The sequence below is a fragment of the Lepidochelys kempii genome, chromosome 6, assembly GCF_965140285.1.
Source record: "Lepidochelys kempii isolate rLepKem1 chromosome 6, rLepKem1.hap1, whole genome shotgun sequence".
Lineage (NCBI taxonomy): Eukaryota > Metazoa > Chordata > Testudines > Cheloniidae > Lepidochelys > Lepidochelys kempii.
The window spans coordinates 40,266,846-40,287,715 of NC_136385.1; the positions used below are offsets into that span (position 1 = coordinate 40,266,846).

Sequence of the window (20,870 nt, forward strand, 5' to 3'; positions counted from 1 at the left end):
ATATTTCTTTTTATCCTCATCATCTGGTGTGTGGCCCTGTGCATTTTCTACCACACGCCATCCAAATACTGCACTTAATGCAGTTTTTTCTAAGGTGCTCTCGCTATAGTAACTCGTACTTTGCAAACATTAATGAACTGAGGTGAAGGGTTACTGGTATTCCCATTTTACTGATGGGAAACTGAAATAGACAGAATTGTCAAAACTGTCAGCTAATTTTGAGCATCCAAACTGAGATGAGTAAGAGCTGGTGTTTTTCTTTGTTTTTTGAGTACTTAGCATTGTAGTGCACTTCCTGTGTTCAAAACATAGTTCTGACTGACTTTAATTGCAGCTGTAAGTACTAAAATTTTCTGCAAATCAGACTCCATGGGCTAGATTCACAAAAGGACTTAAGTGCCTAAATCCCAGAATCAAGCCCCACTGGATTTGCAAAAACCCCGCTCAGCAAACTGTTGCTGAACACTGTAGGTGCCCAAACTCACTCGGTTGCCTACATTTTTGCAGTAAAAATTTCCTCGGTGCCTATGTTTTTGCCTGTGGGTATGTGAAGTGCAGCTTATTCCCAGGCATCCAGATGCCTAAGCCCCAGTGCAATGCATGAACCAGAAGAAGATAAGCAATTTAAGCAGAACAGCACCTGCAGGGTATGATCCCGTATGTGTGTTCAGACCTCTCCTACTGGACTGGGCCCCCGTAGTTGAGTTCACACAAAATGGCTGGGAGAGAGGAGGCCGAGCACCTTCCTCAAACATTTAGACCTGTGGTTAGGACATTTGGGTTGTGAGAGACAACTCGTAAAAGTCCCTGTCCTCGTGCTCACGCCCCCAGCCTGAGTGGGAGAAGGGATTTGAACACGGATCTGTCCCCTCTCAGGTGAGTGCTCTAACCACTCGCTATAGGACATTCTGATTTGGAGTGCTCTGATCTCTCGTGTTGAAACTCTTCCACGGAGGATATAAGATGGCCAGGTGTCTGATTTTTGACTGGAAAGTCCAGTTGAAAAGGGGACCTGACAGCATCCAGGCAGATCTACTGACTGGACACCCAAAGTCTGGTTACTGCAGGCAGGGAGGCACCAAGTCATCATCCGCGCCAGCCCCTACTCAGTCAGGGCCACCTCCTGTCTGTATCGGGCAGCTGCAGCTCCCAGCCCCTGCTCTGCAGGCAAGTCCCCCCAACCCATGCAGGGGATGGGGAGAGAGAGGAAAGAGGAGTGAATGGAGGGCAGGGCCTCGGAGGAAGGGGCAGAAGCAGGGCCTTGGGGAAGAGGCAGGCCAGGGGTGAGGCCTGGGAGAAGGGGCAGGGAAGGGGAGGTGCCGACACTCCTGCTGGAGTGTCTGGTTTTTAAATATTACACAGTTGGCAACCCTATAAGGATAACTAAATTAAAGTTATTGGAGCAGAAAGAGAGAGAGTACAAGCAGGAATGACTCTTAAGCCTAGTGGTTAGAGCACTCACCTGAGAGACTCAGGATCTAACATTCCCCCTGACAAAAACCAGTCGCTAAAACTATTCACTGAATTTGACCTGAATTCAAGAATTGTTTTGGATTATCTGAAACTTTATTTTTCAGCAAATAAACTATTGGATAAATTTCACCCTTCTCTAAGTAGGACACTGGTTACCCTAGAAGTAGGGAATTCTAAAAGTGCGTGTGAAAGCAAACTGAATCACAAGGAAAGTAAACCAAATATTTACTTACTTTCTTAAGATTTATGAAATGGACAAAAATAAAGCAGCCATTCTAAGCCTCAGGCACCCTTAACTATAATTTATCAGGACACCTAAGCCTGAGGATACAACCAACTATTTACTGCAGTTAAACCTTACAGTAAAAGAAAAAATGCAGTCAATACTCTACCTCCACACTGTATTAGGCCACCCTTCCCCCCCCCCCCCCCGCGAGGAAAACATTTCCTTCCCTATGAAAAGATGTGGCTTTCAGTGTGCCCCAAAGGTCAGCACATCGGAGAGATTGCAGACCCAGTGGATGAGAGAATTTTAAAACCCAAGAGGATCTCATGGAGCTTGATGTGCCATCTTCTCCTAGAAGGCTCTAGAGGGAAAACTTTCAATGATCTTCAGCTACTCAATGGCAGTATAGTAAAGGGAGAGATGTGACCGCTCAGGTCTTAAGTCACTGAGGCCCTGATTGAAATTAATAGACTTTCACTGCTTGCCATGCAATTTGAATTAGGCCCATAGAGCTCAATAGGATAAATTAACCTCTTAACTTCAATGGGAAACCTATAAGCAGCTAGTGCAGATCATGGAGCACTGACGTATAATGCTCCTGGTTTGATCCTCTGTTCAACAAGAGGACTGTCTCTGTCCATATCAATGTTGGTTTCCAAATGGGTTTAAGATGTGTTACCCTTCAGGCTCCATTGCAGCAATCTAGTCTGAGCTGACAAAGGCATCAATCATAGTGGAGTGGTCCATAAGCAAGGAAAAATGGCAACATTCTAGCCAGACAGAAGTGAAAGCAGCTGTCTTGTCTACCCTAACAGATGATCATGCACCAATAATTGGGAATCTAACCAGGCTCCAAGCTACAACATATGTAACATGCAGCCGCAAAGCACCTTAAACCATGGGGAAAATATAATCTTTGCAATGTCATCCAGGTGTTTTCTCCAAACTACCACTATCAGCTGATCAAAACTCCAGAATTTCCATTCCACAGGAAATTCTGACTTTTTAGGGAGGAAAATAGTTCTAAATTGAAATAAAAAGTATTAATGTTGATACTTCCCACAAAACTTCTGAAAAGAAAGTTCTGGCTCAATCAAACATTTTCTTTCAATATATCTAATTATTTTGTTTTGATTTTTTTAAAATCGCAGGGCTAATTGTTTTTAAAGTATAATATAAAATTGGTGATTGGTATGCTAATAGTAATTACTTTAGTAACTGGTATTCTAAATAGTACTTGGGATTTTTTTTTTAAATTTGTAAATGTCCTTGGTAATTGTAGCTGGAAATGAATAGGAAGCTGGTTTGTTTTCTTGAGAATTGGTAGTGTTATCTGAGCCCTGGTCTATACTATGAGGTTAGGTCGAATTTAGCCACATTAGGTCGATTTTTATAAGCAATGCATCTCCACAACCAATCCCATTCCGTCGACTTAAAGGGCTCTTAAAATTAACTGCTGTACTCCTCCCTGCCAAGGGGAGTAGTGCTAAAATCGACCTTGCTGGGTTGAATTTGGAATCGTGCAGATGCAATTCAAAGGTATTGGCCTCCAGGAGCGATCCCAGAGTGCTCCAGTGTGACTGCTCTGCACACTACTTTCAACTCCGATGCACCAGCCAGTTCACAGGAAAAGCCCTGGGAACTTCTGAATTTCATTGCCTGTTTGGTCAGCTCAGCAGCACAGGTGACCATGCAGTCCCCCCAGAATCGCAAATGAGCTCCAGCATGGACCGAAAGGGAGACACAGGATCTGATTGCTGTATGGGGAGAAGAATCTGTGCAGGCTGAACTCCGATCAAAAAGAAGAAATGCAAATATATATGCCAAAATCGCACAGGGCATGGTGGAGAGAGGCTACAATAGGGACACACAGCAGTGCCGCGTGAAAGTTAAGGAGCTCAGGCAAGGCTATGAAAAGACAAAGGAGGCAAACGGTCACTTCGGGTCAGAGCCCCCATATGTGCTGTTTCTATGATCAGTTTCATGGCATTCTAGGGGGGGACCCTACGACTATCCCACCACTGTCTGTGGACAGCAATGGGGGCAAAAGACCGATCTGGCTTCAAGGTTAAACTTGATAAGTTTATGGAGGAGATGGTATGATGGGATAACATGATTTTGGCAATTAATTGGCCTGTGTTGGAATGTTAGATGGAGTGGGATCTGAGTCACTACAGAGAATTCTTTCCTGGGTATCTGGCTGGTGAATCTTGCCCACATGCTCAGGGTTCAGCCAGTCAAAGAGTGGAGTGCTGCTACCCCTGGAGGCCCTGGCCACTGTTTAAAACTGGACTCAAACTAGGGAGTGGGAGTTTTAGGGGGAAGGAGCTGTGGTGGTCAGGGACGAACTACCTGCTAAAGGTGACCTGGGAAAGTTAATTATTTTTTCAAGAGCTGAAATTAAGACTCTGGGTGGGGGCCCAAGCTTTTTTTTTTTTAAAGTTTATTATTCAAGAAGGCCCCATTTTGAACCCTTGTTGCTGCCGTCAATACCTGGCAGAAGAGTCACATAAAGCATATTGCAATAATTTGTTCTAGATGTCATAACGCATGGGTTACTGTGGCAGGGTCTGGAACTAAAAGAAAAGACTCCTTGATGCCATCATGTGTCTGTCCCTCAATTCTGGCCTCCTGTACGGCTGTCCATCTGGCTGATTCTGCTTAAACAGCATGGAGTCTTTTCTGTCTAATTTCCTAGTAGTGCTATTAATGCTGTGTTTGTGGGCAAGCTGAAATGCACTATGGTACTTCCAGTCCATGCTGCATGCTTCTCATTATTCTGGCATGCATTTCTCACAGTGAGAGCAGGCTGATATTGTTAAGGGAGGAGGGCTTCATAACTAATAACAGAAAACACATTAGGAAGCAATCTGTTCAGACTGCGCTATTAAGCACACAAAGACTATGAATCACAAGTTCCCAGACAGAGATGCCTTCTCAGTGTCCTGACAGGTGGGACTCTGTACAAATAATTTGCATCCTGGACTGCTTTTTAGTGATTTCTGTATCTTATGGCAGCCACATCTAGGGGTCATTTAAATTATCTTAAGAGGGAACATAAGTTGCGATTTGTCAACAACACGTGTCAGAAATGTAGAACACTGCCTGGTGCCAGCTGGAAAGCATCGGTTGAGCTTGCCATTTGGTGTGCACGCCTGATTCTGTTTGGGATGATAACAGAGAATAGATTGTGGTAAGAGAACAAGACATGCTGTTGCTGATGTGGCTCTTATTAGTCTGAAGCTGGACATTGGCTGTCAAATGGAGAACAGCTAATCTGTTTGGATTCAGGAATTTTGACTTTGATAACTAAAATTTTGTATATTAGGCATGAACCACTGATATTAATTTTGATTCACCCACTGGATAGATGAGGCATGTTTGTGTTAGTTTGTCTGTTGAGCATTTTTGTTTGCCTCTTAATGATGTACAACAAATCCTATGTCACAATTTATATTTCACAAAAATTTAAGGAAGATAAATTCCTTAAAATTATCCTAGAGATGATCAGCCACATCCCAGCCATAAAAGAAAACTCTAAGCAAGAGTCAGGAATTGGTGAAAAGAAGCAAATTGTATCACCACTACTATAAAATCCGGCAATAGCCTTTTATTGCAATGAACTTGTACAGTGTCTAGACAATGTATATTTCTGCTGTGGGAATGCTACAGAGCAGAAAGGAACTAGTACAGAGCCCACCTGTTTTTAAAACAAAATTTCAAAAATAAATGTAATAATTGCTCTCATCACTATTGCCCAAACCAGCAGAAAAGATGGTGTAAAATTGGACTTTCTATTTTGCTTTAAAAATGTTACATTCCTGAAATGTATCACATTGATATCTGACACAAGGCATTCAAGAGTTGAGTTTCCTCTGTAAGTGCACCAAGCTTCAAAAGGAATGACGGCTGCATTTCAAGTTTTTGTCTGTGTGATTTTGTGTTGAGGCAGGGAGCCTGGGTCTTTCAGGGGATTCTGCGTCCCTGTAAGCCAAGCTCTGGGATAGTTCTGTATAGGACTACAAAGGATAATAGTGTGGATGGGCTAGGAGAATGGCATAGGTATAGCTGGCCCCCAGCCCAACTCAGGTGCACTAGAAACCTGGGGCTGCTACATTTATCCACGGGCTATAGTAGCTGCCATGGTCCCAGATTCCTTGGTGTCCTATGATCTCCCTCCAGCTTGGTGAAGGATTCGGTCCCTGAGCTCCTGCATAGGTTAGAATAGGAACTAAGGTTTACTCATAGTGGGAGGATTTTTCCCCATTTGTACTACAACCAGTATTGAATTATCTCTCTATCTCTCTACAAAAGTTTCCTCTTGTATTTTGGATGGGTTTATTAGATACCCAGCCCCAAAAAACGGAACAACTTTGTTAAGCTGGAGGTAATGTTGTGAGCAGGTATCTTAAACTTCAAGGGAAAGAGCTTCCAAGAACTAGTACTTAACGTGCCCCTCCCCCACAAAAAAAAATGGAAAAAAACCAACAACCCACCGTTAGCGACCCAGGAGATTCCAAGTTAAGATTAAATTTAAAATAAACCCAGGCATGTGAAAGTATGGAAATAGTTAGAGTATGCAAACAACCTTACAAATGATACACCATACTATACTAATGATACAAACTAATCCTATAGTGATTATCCAGTCATATAATAGGAATTGTTTAAGACTTCGTATCTACAGCACATACATTACTCAGGTTTCTTAGGGATGTTGTGCTTATTATTAATGTGTATTTTTATAGCACTGTGTATGGTAGGTGCTTTGCTGAAACTTCAATGCAAGAGCAAACTTGGCTGTTTTAATTTGTTGGACACAAAGGGCCAGATTGGTAAAGGTATTTAGACACCTGCTGATGCAGATAGTAGGGCTTTGAAAATCCCACTCTGCAGCTAAGTGCCTAAGTACCCGTCCACAACTGGCCCAAAGCAGCTGAAGTACTTGTAATAGTTATACTATTTCCCTCACTGTCTGAATATTTTCTGTGGAGTTTAATATGGGACTCAGGAAGAACAACACCAACTCTGGTCCCTCTTGTTCCATATCTGTAGCACGGATGGCTCATATTGATGTGCCATGGGAACACGGGAGCACAAACGCTACTGTGCTCCTTTCAGGGGGCTGATTTCTCGTGAAACCCCTCAAGTTTCACCTCACTTAAAAACTACTTGCTTACCAAATCAGACATAAAAATACAAAAGTGTCACAGCACATTATTCCTGGAAAATTACTTACTGTTTCATTTTTTACCATATAATTATAAAATAAATCAATTGGAATATAAATACTGTACTGACATTTCAGTGTATAGAATACAGAGCAGTATAAACAAGTCATTGTCTGTATGAAATTTTAGTTTGGACTGACTTTGCGCATGCTTCTTAGGTAGCCTGTTTTAAAACTAGGCAAATATCTGGATGAGTTGATGTACCCCCTGGAATACCTCTGCGTACCCCTGGTTGAGACCCACTGCTCTAGGGGGAAGTGGGGAGTCTTGGTGGGGAAGGATAGGCCAGTATGTGTGCAAACTGCTTGGCTCTCTTACCCAATAAAGCAGTGTGTGAGGCAAGCAAGAGTCTGTTGCCACAGCTTCTGCTGCAAGGCAGCCTACAGTTCCAGTTGCATAACTAACTACTGGAGATTGGGACCAGTGAGTTTGGTTCCTGCGAGCTACCAGGCACATGTGAAGCACCTGGCGGTGTGCCTGTTACCATGATTTCAGTGTCAGTCTGCATGCATTTACTTACATGTACAGTGAGTGCAAAATTCAGGGCTGCTCTATACCTCATGCAAGCCTAGTGATTTCAATGAGATCGCACACTATAAGGCTGCATTGAATTCAGGCCATTGTCAGTAGTTTTTACACAAACAGCCTCATACACTTGCTTTCAGTGCCATCTAGTGGATTAAGCTCATGATTGTGATTCCTTTATTGGACCAATTTATATTTTGATGCACTGGCTTTTAATATCATTGTAGCTTCCTTGTTGCCTCTTTGGGGACAAACCCATCTACAGACAATTTCTGCTTAATTCTTAAGGGCTAAAATTTGCAGTGCAGATGAAGATTAGAGTCTACCATGCTCAGAGGATAAAATACAATTAACCAGATTTACAGCAGTATGCAAAACATTTGGTTCCCCAAACACTTTCTTGGCTCCTAATGCATAAAGGCTTTATCGTCCAATAAATATCAGTTAACATTACTTGTTCATATTCGGAGATAAGTGGTCCCATGCCATCATTAGTTATGTGCCATATGATAGATTTTGTTCTATCTAGATTTTGCTGTTTAATTTACAGAAAAACAGCTTCCTGCCCGTCTTAAAACCTTGTGTATCTTGGTTATTTCCTTCAGGGCCGGCTCTAGGTTTTTTGCTGCTCCAAGCTCCGAGAGCGCAACTGCCCAAGGAAAAGAAAAAAGGATGGCTGGAACACGGCCCCTGGAATTATGCCGTCCCCAAGCATGGGCTTGCTTTGCTGGTGCCTAGAGCCGGTCCTGATTTCCTTTCCATGATGCTTCACATTTTTAGGCTATAGTCTAGACTCTTATGATTAGAATGGTCACCTGCACCAGACCAAGAATACAAATTGGATTATGTTCTCAGTACAAATGCATGCTGATATCAAGTTTAAAGTATGTATAAAGAAATAGTCTGAAGTACTTTCAGGTCTTGTAGCTGCCTCAAAGGCCCATTGCCAGTTTTTTTGGCAGGGTGGGGTGGTTGGGTGTTTTCCAACAACACTTTATTTGTTTTTAAAAACATATTTGTTTCTCCCCATTGCAGTGTGAAAGATTCTTACACAGATCAAACTGACTGTAGAGGTGAAACAGAGGATGCAAGTATCTATGAAATGCTGTCAAAGGCACAGAGTAAATCAAGTGGAAAAAATAGACTGTGCTCGTCTCGCTTTGGTACAACAGTGTTAGGAGCTGTAACTCACGAACAGCTTATGCTGAAATCAATGTGTTAGTCTCGAAGGTGCCACAAGGCCTCCTGTTCTTTTTGCGGATACAGACTGACACGGCTGCTGAAACCAGTGTTAGAATAGATAACTCTTTCTCATGGGCCCATGTGTTATATTTAAAATATAACATTTTATAAGATCAATGCACGCTACATAGTGTGCTGCTCTAAAGCGATATACTGGCAAAGCTGCCGTGTGAAAACTGGAGATTTGACTCCTTGGAGCTCTATTCAAGGCACAAGGTCCACGCAACAGTGTGAACAGGGGACTGCCCAAGGGGGCAAACAGGGGCATAGCCCCCTCCCTCCAGTCAGTGGGGGCACAGAAAACTCCTCCGGTCCCAGGGCTGTGGAGGGAGGAAGGGAGAGCCAGCTCCACCGGCACTGGGGCCGTGGCGGAGTGAGGCAGCTCCTCTGGCCTCCAGGGGAAAGCCAGTTCAGCCACCCGTGGGGCTGCTGTGGGAGGGGGTGAGAGCCAGCTTCTCCAGGGCTGCAGCGGGAAGAGCCAGCTCCTCCTGCAGCTATGGGAGGGGGGCACAGAAAGTGCCCCTCCAAAAGCAGCAAAATTTTTATTCCTGTGCATACTACTGAGTGTGACTGAGCGGTGGGAATGGGCTGAGAGGTGAACGCTAGAATCCATGAGAGAGGAGCTTTGAGCAGGACAGAGTACTGCGGTCAGCAACCAGTTTGGGGTGGATCAGAGAGAGGTTCAGCGAGGTGGGCCAAGGACAACCAGCAGCGTTGGTATAGTTTGAATCGTTTAATCTGGTCATCTAAGCTACAAAAACCAGTGTCCACATACCAGTTGAAGTTGAACTGTCAGCCGAATGGTGGCTATCATAAGGGAGGAGCAAACTTCTTTGCCTTGCAAAGACAATGGGCAATTTTGCCAAACGCACGTGTGTAACTACAGTCGGTTCCATTTGAGTCAACATTATCATGGCTACAGATGCCGCTCTCGCTCTCTCTGGTGCCTCTGTTTGTGCTGGAGGAGTGAGACGTGCTTCCATGGGGAGCATAAAAATGAAAAATATTGGTATCTGGCAGCCAGAGTCCTTGGTTGAAACTTGGTAAATGAATTTTTTACAGTCGTCTTTCAACATGATCTTGTGGCATTTGCTACTGAAACTGCAGGAAACGAATTGAAAGCCAAGAGCATATCCATTTGTCTACTTGTGCAGCTGCTTTAAGTAAGCGTAACAGAAGGCTTTTTCTCTCTTGATGTTTGCTAGTTTGATGCTGATGGTGGAGTAAACAATATTCTTCTGGACTTTTATGAAGCACCTGAGGCGACTGCAAAGCCCATAGTGCTAGCATTTTAGATGCACTGAACCATCTAGGGCTGAGGATGAGAAATGTCATTGCCTGCCAAGCAGTTAATGTGCCCATCAATTAGGGTACAAACTTCTCTGGCTTTTGGAAACTGGAGGAAAGGAAGCGGAATATCATTCAGGTGGACTGTAATTGCATTGTTTTGCACACCACCACGACACGCTGCATAAAGTTACTGAGTTTTGATGTTAAAAACATAGTAATAAAGGCCTTTAAATGAGTTTGCATGCAGAGCAAAGAATGATAAGTGACTGAAATATTGTACCATAAAGTTCGTAAGCACATTTGATTTTGCTGGTAAAATCTGTTCCTGGTAGTTAAGATGCTGATTCTTAAGTGAAAAACTATAAAAAAGTGGGGTGGGTTTTTTTTGTTTTTTTTTCTGTTTTGCAGTTAGAGTTGAAATGTGACAGACTGTGTTATCCTGGTATTCATCAAAGAGCAAGGGAATGGAATCAGCATGAAGCTAACAATTCTTGAATGTTACAGCACTGTGTGTGACGGTAATGGTTCCTCCTGAAATGGCAATGCAACACTGCTGTAACGACAGGCACCTGGGTGCGTTAACCAAGAACAGAGATTAACTTTACTGGTTTCTTAGCCAGTCCACCCAAGGAGCCAGTAGGGAAGCTAGGCCGGAGGGAGCCAGTGATCATGACACTTATGCCCTAAGCCAGAGGTGGGCAAACTACGGCCCATGGGCCTGTCCTGCCCGGCCCTTGAGCTCCCAGCCAGGTAGGCTAACCGCCGGGCCCTCCCCCCCGTCCTCGCAGCCTTGCCGCGCTGCCAGTGCTCTGTCAAGGTGCCTATTCATGCGTATATGCGGGGCAGGATTAGCCCATAGCCTTTTTATGGTTGGATTATTTAAAACATTAACCAAATGGGCCGGAGGTAGACAGGGATGGCATTGTCTGATCTACTCTCCTTCTCCAGTGCCTGGCCACATCAAAGGTAGCCATGACACTGGTTCTCCACCTCAGTCTGTCACTTCAGGAAGGAAAACCCCTGAGAACAACAGTGTAGGAACATGTCTGAGCTGCAGTCCAAGGGGTCAGCTTCTGGGCTGCTCACGCTGAAGCAGAGCCAAATGTACCTTTAAGGCTCCTTTATGCAATAGTGGACTGCTCCAGGGGCCAAACTGATTTCCTCCCCTCCCTCGGTCCTCGAGATGTTACTCAGCCTTCAAAGTGAATCACATCAGGCTGTGTGAGCCCTGCTACTTACAGGGCTGTTATGGGGGCAGAGCAGCATTTGGGGGGAGGGGAGCATTCAAAACCCACCTCATGGTGTCTTTCCAAAGGGTCAGCACTAGCAGAGGCGGGATCGGTTAGGCAGGGGCAGCAGCTCCTGCCTCTGCTCAGAATGAGCTAATGCAAGCGGCGTGTTAAATTAGGATGCACTTACGAACTATTATATCTTTAGGCTGCGTCTTTCAGCACTAATGTTAAAATTGAGCCAGAGTCTGCATTCAGTTATGTGTGCCCAACCCCAGTGACATGGAGCTGTGTGTTATGTCAAATGATGATGTTTGTTGCCATTCCCCATCCCCATTATTCTTTCCACATTCGAGTTGTACACTGCAGTACCTATGGTTTTATACCTTCCTTCCCCCCCCATAAATGAACAATTTGCATTAGTCTGGTGAACAGAGTCTGCTTTGTCATGCTCCTACATCTGTTTACCTCAAGTGGGCTGTGTTGGTGTGTCAGGATATGTTGTCCCCCTGAGCTAATACTGTATACTCCAGTAGTTACTAGGGTGACCAGACAGCAAATGTGAAAAATTGGGATGGGGTAATAGGAGCTATATAAGAAAAAGACCCAAAAATCGGGACTGTTCCCATAAAATTGGGACATCTGGTCACCCTAAGTAGTTACTTAGAAAGCACTCAAGCTCATGCCATGCCTAAAAGGGCCTTTAAAACGACAGCACTGATGTTAAAAATATTGCCAACTTCTTGAAAACTGGCTTTCAAGTATTCTTGCTTGCTTCATAATAATCTCCTTTAAACAGTTAATCTGTATGTAAAACTAGGTAACTCAGCAAGTAACGTAGAGTAAGTTCATTGTGGTACAAAGCTAGCCTTTACTATCTAAACAGTGACTGAATGAAAACCTTAATTGAGTGGAATGTGGTGACTATCATTAGCCAAATCCCACTCACCTGAGTCCTGCTAGTAGTTCCCCTCATTTCAACAAGCCTACTTGTGTGACTAACAAGGGCCAGATGTGGCATCTTTTGTTGATTAGTCTATGACATTGGTTCTCAATGGGGGTGGGGAGGTACACAGTGGTCTTCCAGGGAATATGTCAACTCATTTGCCGTGTTTTACAACAGGCTACATTAAAAAGCACAAGCAAGGTCAATATAAACTAACATTTCATACAGATGACTTGTTTATACTGCTATATATATTATACACTGAAATGTAAGTACAATATTTATGTTCCAATCATTTTATTTTATATTTATATGATAAACATGAGAAAGTAAGCAATTTTTCAGTAATGTGCTGTGACATGTTTATATATTTGTCTGCTTTTGTAAGCAAGCAGGTTTTCAGGTGAGGTGAAACTTTGGGGTACACAAGACAAATCAGACTCCTGAAAGGGGTCCAGTAATCTGAAGCCAATGGTGTATGACATATGGCAATGTACATGTAAAAAACTGATCAGTCCAATAGAAGCTCATACAAGCAATGGAATTTTCATAATAAAGATGTCTTTATTCCAAAATAATAATGTGTTAGCCAGACAACTACAAAACATCTACACAAGACTTTGGTAAGAAATAGATTCATGACTGCTTTCTCAGAAATTCCACAGGAAACAAAAACTAAAAACAAATGAACAAATTTTTTTTTTAAAAATTGTGTGTTAAAACCTATTGTACATTTAAGCCCCTAACTTTTCGTCCATTACATGTAAAGCTACTATAGCTCATGTTAGAAAATATAACATACACAATCTGATACGTGGGGGTGTACAAAACTCTGACGTGAGACCTGTGCTTTCAGTTGAAAACTGTATAATTCATGAGTTACAAGCAAGAACCATTTAAATGTTTTATTGATTTGATATGCAGTGAATATTATGCTACTGGAGAGTTTACATTAACAACGCAATCATTCTACATACTATATATCAGAACTTTTTGTTTTCCTTAGAAAATCAACCTATTTTTTTGTTTGTGTATATATATAGATTTTTTATTTATTTTTTTTTTTACAAAAAGTAACAAGCTTAAATATTTTTTTGTATCAAGGTAGAAGAAAGTCAGCAAAGTGAACTGGGAAAAATGGATCAACAGAAAAATAATACGGTAAGCTGGATCTAGACAAAAACCACCACATCTCTAACTGCAAGCTATTTTGTGATTGCTAGTATTAAGAATGTGAAAACTCAAACATCCATAGCCTTGGTGAGCCGAAGAGGAATGATTGGAAATAACAGTGAGCTGTCCTGGGTAAGGGAAAATAAAGGAAGTTGGTTATTGAAATTGAACTAGAAACACAGTGTAAGGATTGCCAGAAGTTTTTCCTTTTAGGCATGTTCAAATAATATCACATTTCATACATACTCGAGTATATATTTGGATTCAACTATCATCAGAACATAGCCAAAGGGAATAAACCTAACATTTAAAACCATCTGATGACATGGAACATACAGGAAGAATGCTAGTGACTGGGAACAGAGCATCGACAATTGATGACATTTTGTTACAGAAACTGGAGTGGCCTTTTACGTAGGTTTTGCAGAAGCATGAACAAGCCAGAAGGGCTTGCGAAGTAGCAGCACACGATCCAGGAGAAAACAAAGAACTCTCACAGCCGACAGGACCACTATGGGCTTGTCAGGTTAAAGAGGCACAAATCTGAGCTTCTAATGACTACCATCGACTGCTTGGCACCTGTTGGTGTAGAAGCTGTTACCAAGAGCAAGGGCTTGTAAAGAACATGTGGCATGGTTCTCATTTGCATCTGTGTTTCTACCCAGGGACAGCTCCTGGGAACCTCAGGGTTTAGTCTGGTACCCACCCTTTCTCCTGAAGAGGCTGTCTGGTCACTCCTGCAGTATTTATGATATTCCATGGGGTCTTTTAGCTCAGATGGCTGCTTTGGATAGAATAGGCCAGGCAGGTAGGGACCATACATTTATTTGTGCAAACTTAGTGATCATGATAAAATGACCTGAGCTCAGTCAAATGCAAAGTGTTTGGTTTTCAGAGGTTAGTGAAAAACCTTTTTCTGGTTTGGCTCCGCAAGGTTTGCACCCACTGCTGCATTGGTCTTAACTTCATTCTGGGGCCAAGAGATGCAGCAAAATGTACTAAGGTATTAGGGAAGGCCCAGCAGGGGTTTTACAGAAAGAGGATGAAGGGGGCAGAGCCTCAGCCAGACACTCCGGGGGGCAGGGAAGGCTTCCTGCTGTTGTTGGAGAGAGAATGACTCAAAAGTGGCAACAGTCCACATGAATTATGAAATTCAAAACCAGGTGCTCGATTTTGGGGCTTGTGACCAAGTATAAATGATCTGAATAAATTATCTACAGCTGGTTTAAAAGGAAATATAAAATTTCATTTTTTCCCTTCATTTCTCTCAAACTTGTTTTTAAAAAGAGTTATCAATGAACAGTCTTTATTCTCAGTGCATCATTATTGATAAATAGGTTTATAATCCCTTTCTTGCACAAAAGTTACAAATGTACCTTTATTTCCCAATTTTAAATGTTAAAACCTTAAGAAATGAAGACTGACCAGTGCATTAGCAGGCCTGGGATCCAGCAGCTGGTCTGTGTCCGGGGATAGTACCGGATGCTTCAGAGGAAAGGTGTGAAAAATCTCAAGGCAGTAACATACATTAGGTATGAGAAGTTACTTTCTGACCTTTGGCAGCTAGTGGGTGGCTTAGGCTGTCAGGCATGATTTTTATCTTAGCTAGTGAAACTTCAGGCCATAGTTCTATAATTCACAAATGTCTACGCGTTTTAAAAATCCGCATAAACTGTTTGTTGCAAGAATATATCCTATGGCCGTGAATGTCACAGACTGATTATGCATCAAGTAACACACAAAAATCCTTCTATTAGTTTTCAGTAGGCTGCTCCCCCCATCTGTGCATAAGGTATATCTCAGCACCTTTTCAACACCATTCATTGTTTTATATACCTCTTCACTAAACTATTCCTAATTTTTCAGTCTCTCATATGGAAGTCCTTCCATGCCATAATCATTGCCTTTGTTTTTCTTTAGACCTCCTTGTCTTTCTAGACCTCCTTTTGGAGATGGTGGTGGGCAGAACCGAACATGGTGTTCAGGATTAGGGTTCACACTGTCTGTATTTTTCCTGTGTGTGATTTTTTTATCACCACTGCTCATTGAGCAGACACTGTTACTGAGCTATCCAGACTGATGCCTTTGTATCTGAGTTGTTTAAAGAAGTATGGGAATCCTCATGAAGAAAAATATATAGGATAGTAACTATTCAATACTAGTTTAACCCTCATGGTGGGAAGAGATAAATATGTATCTTTAATATTATTGAACCAGCATTATTGAAATTATTCCTTGGCACAGTTGTGTAATCACATAGGCACTGCTTTGGATATTTTGAAATCAAATCAAATGAGACAATTCCTTCCACGTGTGAAATATGTCACTTTAACTTAGTTACGTTAATATGCATGCACCCCATGTCTGTACAGGGAATATTTCTATATGGCTATTGCATATCCACAGAGATGTTTTTATTTCAGAGTTAAATGACTCACAATGACTTACTAGTTTTATGCATTAAGGGCTAGCTGGAGTATCAAGGAACCACTCTCAGCATACATTTGTGAGGAAATATTTATAAAATATATTTCTTGCACCAGCAAGACTAAGAAGCAACCCACACTGCAAAAATGAAGACTAATATACACCATTTGTATATATTTTTTAAAAAAATCAAACCATGGTTGACTTTCCATTTAGCTCAGACTCCATCACTTTGCAGCCTAGGGTTTTGCTAACAAGGGTGAACATTACATGCTCTTATCTCCTTCTTGTCTTTGCAGCTGGTAAACTGAGTGCTTTTGAACCTCTTCTTTACTGTCATGAAGCGTTCCTGAATTCCACCGCCACAAAGTTTGGTACATTCTGACCAAGCAGTCCATGGTCTCATCTTACAACCTAAAAATAAAAACATTTATCAATGCTATTTTAGCTAGCTTTTCATCTCTATCTCCCCGGTGTATGTACGCATACACACTCTCAATATTTTATTATTGTAGCACTAAAAGGCTCCAATCAGGTCCAGTCTAGGCCCATTGTGGTAGGTGCTGTACAAAAGACAATTCCTTCCCCCAAAAGTTTTCATCTACCTGTTATAACCTAGACTGTAATTACCAGAATGTGCGGAACAAGGTATCATTCAAACAAGCATATAATAATCCAGCAAGCGTTAGCATCACACATGATATAGCTAATCTTAGGGACCATGTTTGAAAATATTACGCCAGTCGAGAGCAGCCCGAGCATTAGAAATTTGATCCCCATTTGGATTAGAACGTCCCCGTAGACCAGGGATGTTGGTATTGGAGTTTTGCTAAAGCCTAGCATAGAAAAAGATGCTAGCTAAGACATTTATAGCTGGATTTAGGAGCAAATTTTGCCACAGTTCAACTTAATTGGAGCTGGAGTTTTTAGTCAGTGTTAGCTTTTTTGGTGGTCTAGCAACAAAAGGAACTCTCTGCCAGATGAGTCTAATAGCTGAATGTTCCACAACTCATTGTTTGTACGGAAGGACCTTACTGAGAAAGAACAAGATATTCTTAGAGATGCACAAACATACCCCGTTTTCTTTCGGGAACGGGTTAAAAGCTCTCTAGTTGCAACTTGCTACTGAAGTTCAGATCTGACCTTCAATGCTGAAAGATGAAAGCCAAGAACACAAGCCCACTGTAACTTGACTGAAGCTTTTTCTAGAATGTAATGCTATTGCAGTGGCGTGCTGCTACTCACAGACTTGTGCCTGTTATGAACAAAGGTCAAGCTGCCATGAGTAGCCTAAGGAATGTGGATAACACACACCTGGATACAGCTCACCATCTACATCTTCCTTGGCATGTTCACTTCTCCTTTTCTCACGGGCTTCTTTCCACCGCCTTTTCTCTAGACCTGGACCTCTCAAGCATTTTCTTATTCGGCATTTTTTACGTTGGACAGTTTCTGGGCATGGCGCTCCTCCAAACTGTGGTTCCATTTTAATCATTCTTGTCCTGATCATATGACCTTTTCCACAGGATTTATTGCATTCAGACCACTTGGACCACTCAGTTAATTCACAGTCAATGGCTGTAAAGAAAGAAATACTGGCAATTGTAACAACTCTTTGGGACCTTACCAGATGATGTAGAAGCAACATATGGCTTTGCCTAATGAGCTTTCATATCCAAAATACGTGAACATGATGATTCACCCAGTCTTCAGAGTAAGTTTTGAAAGAAAACACATTAAAAATCTCTGCGCAATCAGGAGGAAATACTTTGCATTAGCTGCCACTCCCTCAACCATCCCGGGAAAGAATAGTGCTGAGAGGTCACCAACTTTAAAAAAAAAATAGTCCTGTTCCTCCTTAAATGCTCTGCTCTGGTGGCAGGAAAGAAGGTTTTGACCATCTATTAGTCCATTTTCAATAGTTCCTCTGGAGTAATGCACACCACCCCAAACATCATATGAGTAAGGATGTTAAATAATGAATACGGTGCACCCGTATAGGACCTGCTCTCCAAGAATCTCAAAGCATTTTACTAATAGTAATGAATATTAAGAATAGTCACATGATTGAAGCAAGTATTGTTATCCCCATTTTACAGCTGGGGAAACTAAGGCACAGAGCTTTTTAACTTTAGTTTTTTACAGTCCCAGAACAAATCAGTGAAAGAGACAGGACTTGAACTTAGATTTCCTGAATCATAGTTCCATACTGTAGGCACAGGGCCATTGATACCCCAAAAGTCTGTATTCAGGACTTTCCAGCATTGCTTTAAAAATCAAACTCCCACTGACTGACTAACACTCAAAAAGCAGAAATAATCATATTTATTCCAAAAAAATAATTTGTAAATTATTTAAGAAGCATTCAGTTACAAAATTGCATCATAAGAATTTGGGCCAGGGGTTATACCCAATGCTGTCTCTGGCTAAAAATGCAGGCAGTTTTATGCAGGGCATTATAACACTTGGCTGGCAAAGAGTACAATAAGCATATTTTATCACATCCATCAGTAAGGGCTTCCTCTCTGCCTTGCTTTTCTTAAGAAGTGCAAAGCAGCAATAAGAGGGCAGCTGGGGATTCTGCCATGTGCGGGAAATCGCAGGTGGTGTATGAGGGTCTGCAGCACTTGGTCAGAAGCTGCTCTAATTACACACACAGAGATCAGAGAAACAGGAGCATAGTTTTAAGCCACACTGCCCCTGGGTGCTAAACTTGAACCAAACCCAAGGCCCAACATTTTACTTGCTTGCTATTGGAGGAGACTGGAAGAAATTATTCATTTGGAAAAAATCATGGTTTCACTAACTAACTCTTTCCTGGCCTGGCATGGAGTTGGGTAGGTTGAACTAATTTCCAAATCCACTATCATCTGAACTATTCGTAGACTAAACTGTGTTTTGCCAAAGTCCCCCCATCCACATCTTGTTATTGTCTCTCATGGCCTATGTCATGGTGTCAGTCAAGTTCCTAGTGCTCAGGAGACACCATCACATCAACAACAACAAAAAAAAATCACATCAACAATTGGCAAGAAGTGACACCCTTAGTGGTAGACTCAGCAGAGGCCAAGAATGCTGGTCCTTCCACCCCTCTAGGTTTAAGATGGAAGCTGGGGCTGCTGCTTCCCATACTGTCCTTGTTCCAATAAGGAGAAGATTGTGAATGGCTGAATTTTCATTCATACAAAGAGGTCCATGGACATGCTATTATATTTCATAACTACAACAATAAGCAGAAAGAATCCAGTTATATTTCCTTAAAGGGAACAGTTAGTAAGGAGCTAAGATGTGGCATGAAAAGACGGCAAGGTGTTCATTTTTTAATAAATCTGGCACTGTGGGAAATCTGTATACTTTGAGTGAAAGGCACTGCACATGCTAAGTGCCCTCTCTATCTCACATATTAGGTGAGGGTAACTTTGCCTGGACTGGATTACCTGTGGAGATGAAGCACACTGGATATTTTAATCATGGGTTAGTGCTCATTTAAGTAGTATATTCTCAAATATGCACATTGTATGCAGGTCACACAATATGTATTTGAGTACCAGGATAGTCTAATGTAGCTCATGGAGTATGAAACAAGAAATCTATAAAGCACACAGAACAGCCCTTTAAATATTCATAGCGCCATTTGGGGAGGCCCTGGGGTTTTTTCCTCTGCCACAGTGGATTACCCTGTGGGGCATTTATCTTCACCATGATGGGCCTGCTGTCTCTCCCAGCTGATAGTACCCTTTATAGGTCCTCTTAATCAGCTGTGCAGACCTCTCAAAGTCCTTCACGCTGCACATATTCAGCATCTTCCAGATTTCATTTCCGAAGGACTCAAAGTTACCGACTCGCTCCCCATTAACCAGATGGGGTTGGGCAGCCGAGGAGGCAGGCACCCCGTCTGGTTCCAAGCAGCAGGCAGTGGGTCTGGAGCACAGCCACCGCAGCCCTGTCCAGGCTCCACAGCACAGACGAACCATAGCACCACGTGTTGATGCTTAGGCTACGTCTACACTGTGGGCTAGGCATGTGATTCCCAGCTTGTGCAGACATCCTAAAAATAGTAGTGTCGTCATGGTAGCCTGGGCAGCCAAGCCATGGACTAGCCAGGCCGAAAGCAAACCTGCCTGAACCGCATGGGTGCGTACTCAATACGGCTAGCCACCGCTTGCTGCTGTCCACACTATTTTTACTGTTCTAGCTCAATGAGTGCAAGCATGAGTGTATTTACACAAGCTGGGAATCACACCCTCAGCTTGTAGCGTAGATATAGCCTTAGTTTGCAGAACATGTGAAAATAGCCTTCCTCTTTCAGAGCTGCTCCTACACTTACGGCACTCTGGAAGCATGCACTTCTCCACTTGCTCCAGCTCCTCATTACAGTCTCCAAGCTCAGCTGCAGATTTCAGCATCCTTTGCCGGGTCCTCATTCCCTTCCCACAAGTGACACTGCAGTCACTCCATTCAGACCAAGGGGAGAGCATACAGGGAATGGTATCTAGTGCGTGAAAAGAACGATTAGCAAAAATAACGAATCCCCATTATGCTGACAAGTTATTTAAACACAAAGCTTTGAAAGAATTAAATCTGAGCATTTGAAGAAGGGAAGCAACCCCTATCTCTTGTATTTTGCTTTTTGTTTTATTCAAGTGAACTTGATGTTCCTTCAAAAGCTCAGATGAAACCAACATTTTTTTCAGGTTAACTATTAAAAATGTTTCTCTGCAAACTTTTTTCCACTTTGTTTCTGCAGAGACTTAATGCATTAGAATCAAAATACTCAAGAAAGGTACTTGTGGGCCCATTTGAAACTAGGAACTTCCTGTGAGAGAGCCTGATCTTGTGTAATTTATAACAGTCTGATTCCAAAACAAAGAACTCATCAGGGGCTGGAAATAGTATTTCATTCTAGACTTTTTTATTCCTTTATAGTAGGGGTGGGCAAACTTTTTGACCTGATGGCCACATCTGGGTATGGAAATTGTATGGCGGGCCATGAATGCTCAGAAAATTGGGGGTTGGGGTGGGGGGTGAGGGTAGGGTTCTGCCTGGGGGTGCAGGCTCTGGGGTGGGATTGGGGATGAGGGTTTGGGGGTGCAGGAGATTGCTGGGAC

General features: G+C 42.4%; 1 protein-coding gene across 1 annotated transcript in view; it reads right to left on the minus strand.

The window, feature by feature from the left end:
- Positions 1 to 12,729: 12,729 nt before the first annotated feature.
- Positions 12,730 to 20,870, minus strand: part of SPON1 (spondin 1) — a 316,619-nt gene continuing 308,478 nt past the window's right edge. The window contains exons 14-16 of the mRNA XM_073347696.1: positions 20,090 to 20,254; positions 17,077 to 17,340; positions 12,730 to 16,176 (exon numbers count right to left, since the gene is read on the minus strand). Coding sequence (XP_073203797.1) covers positions 16,013 to 16,176; positions 17,077 to 17,340; positions 20,090 to 20,254 — 593 coding nt within the window. The 3' untranslated portion in view covers positions 12,730 to 16,012. The remainder of the gene's footprint in view (positions 16,177 to 17,076; positions 17,341 to 20,089; positions 20,255 to 20,870) is intronic.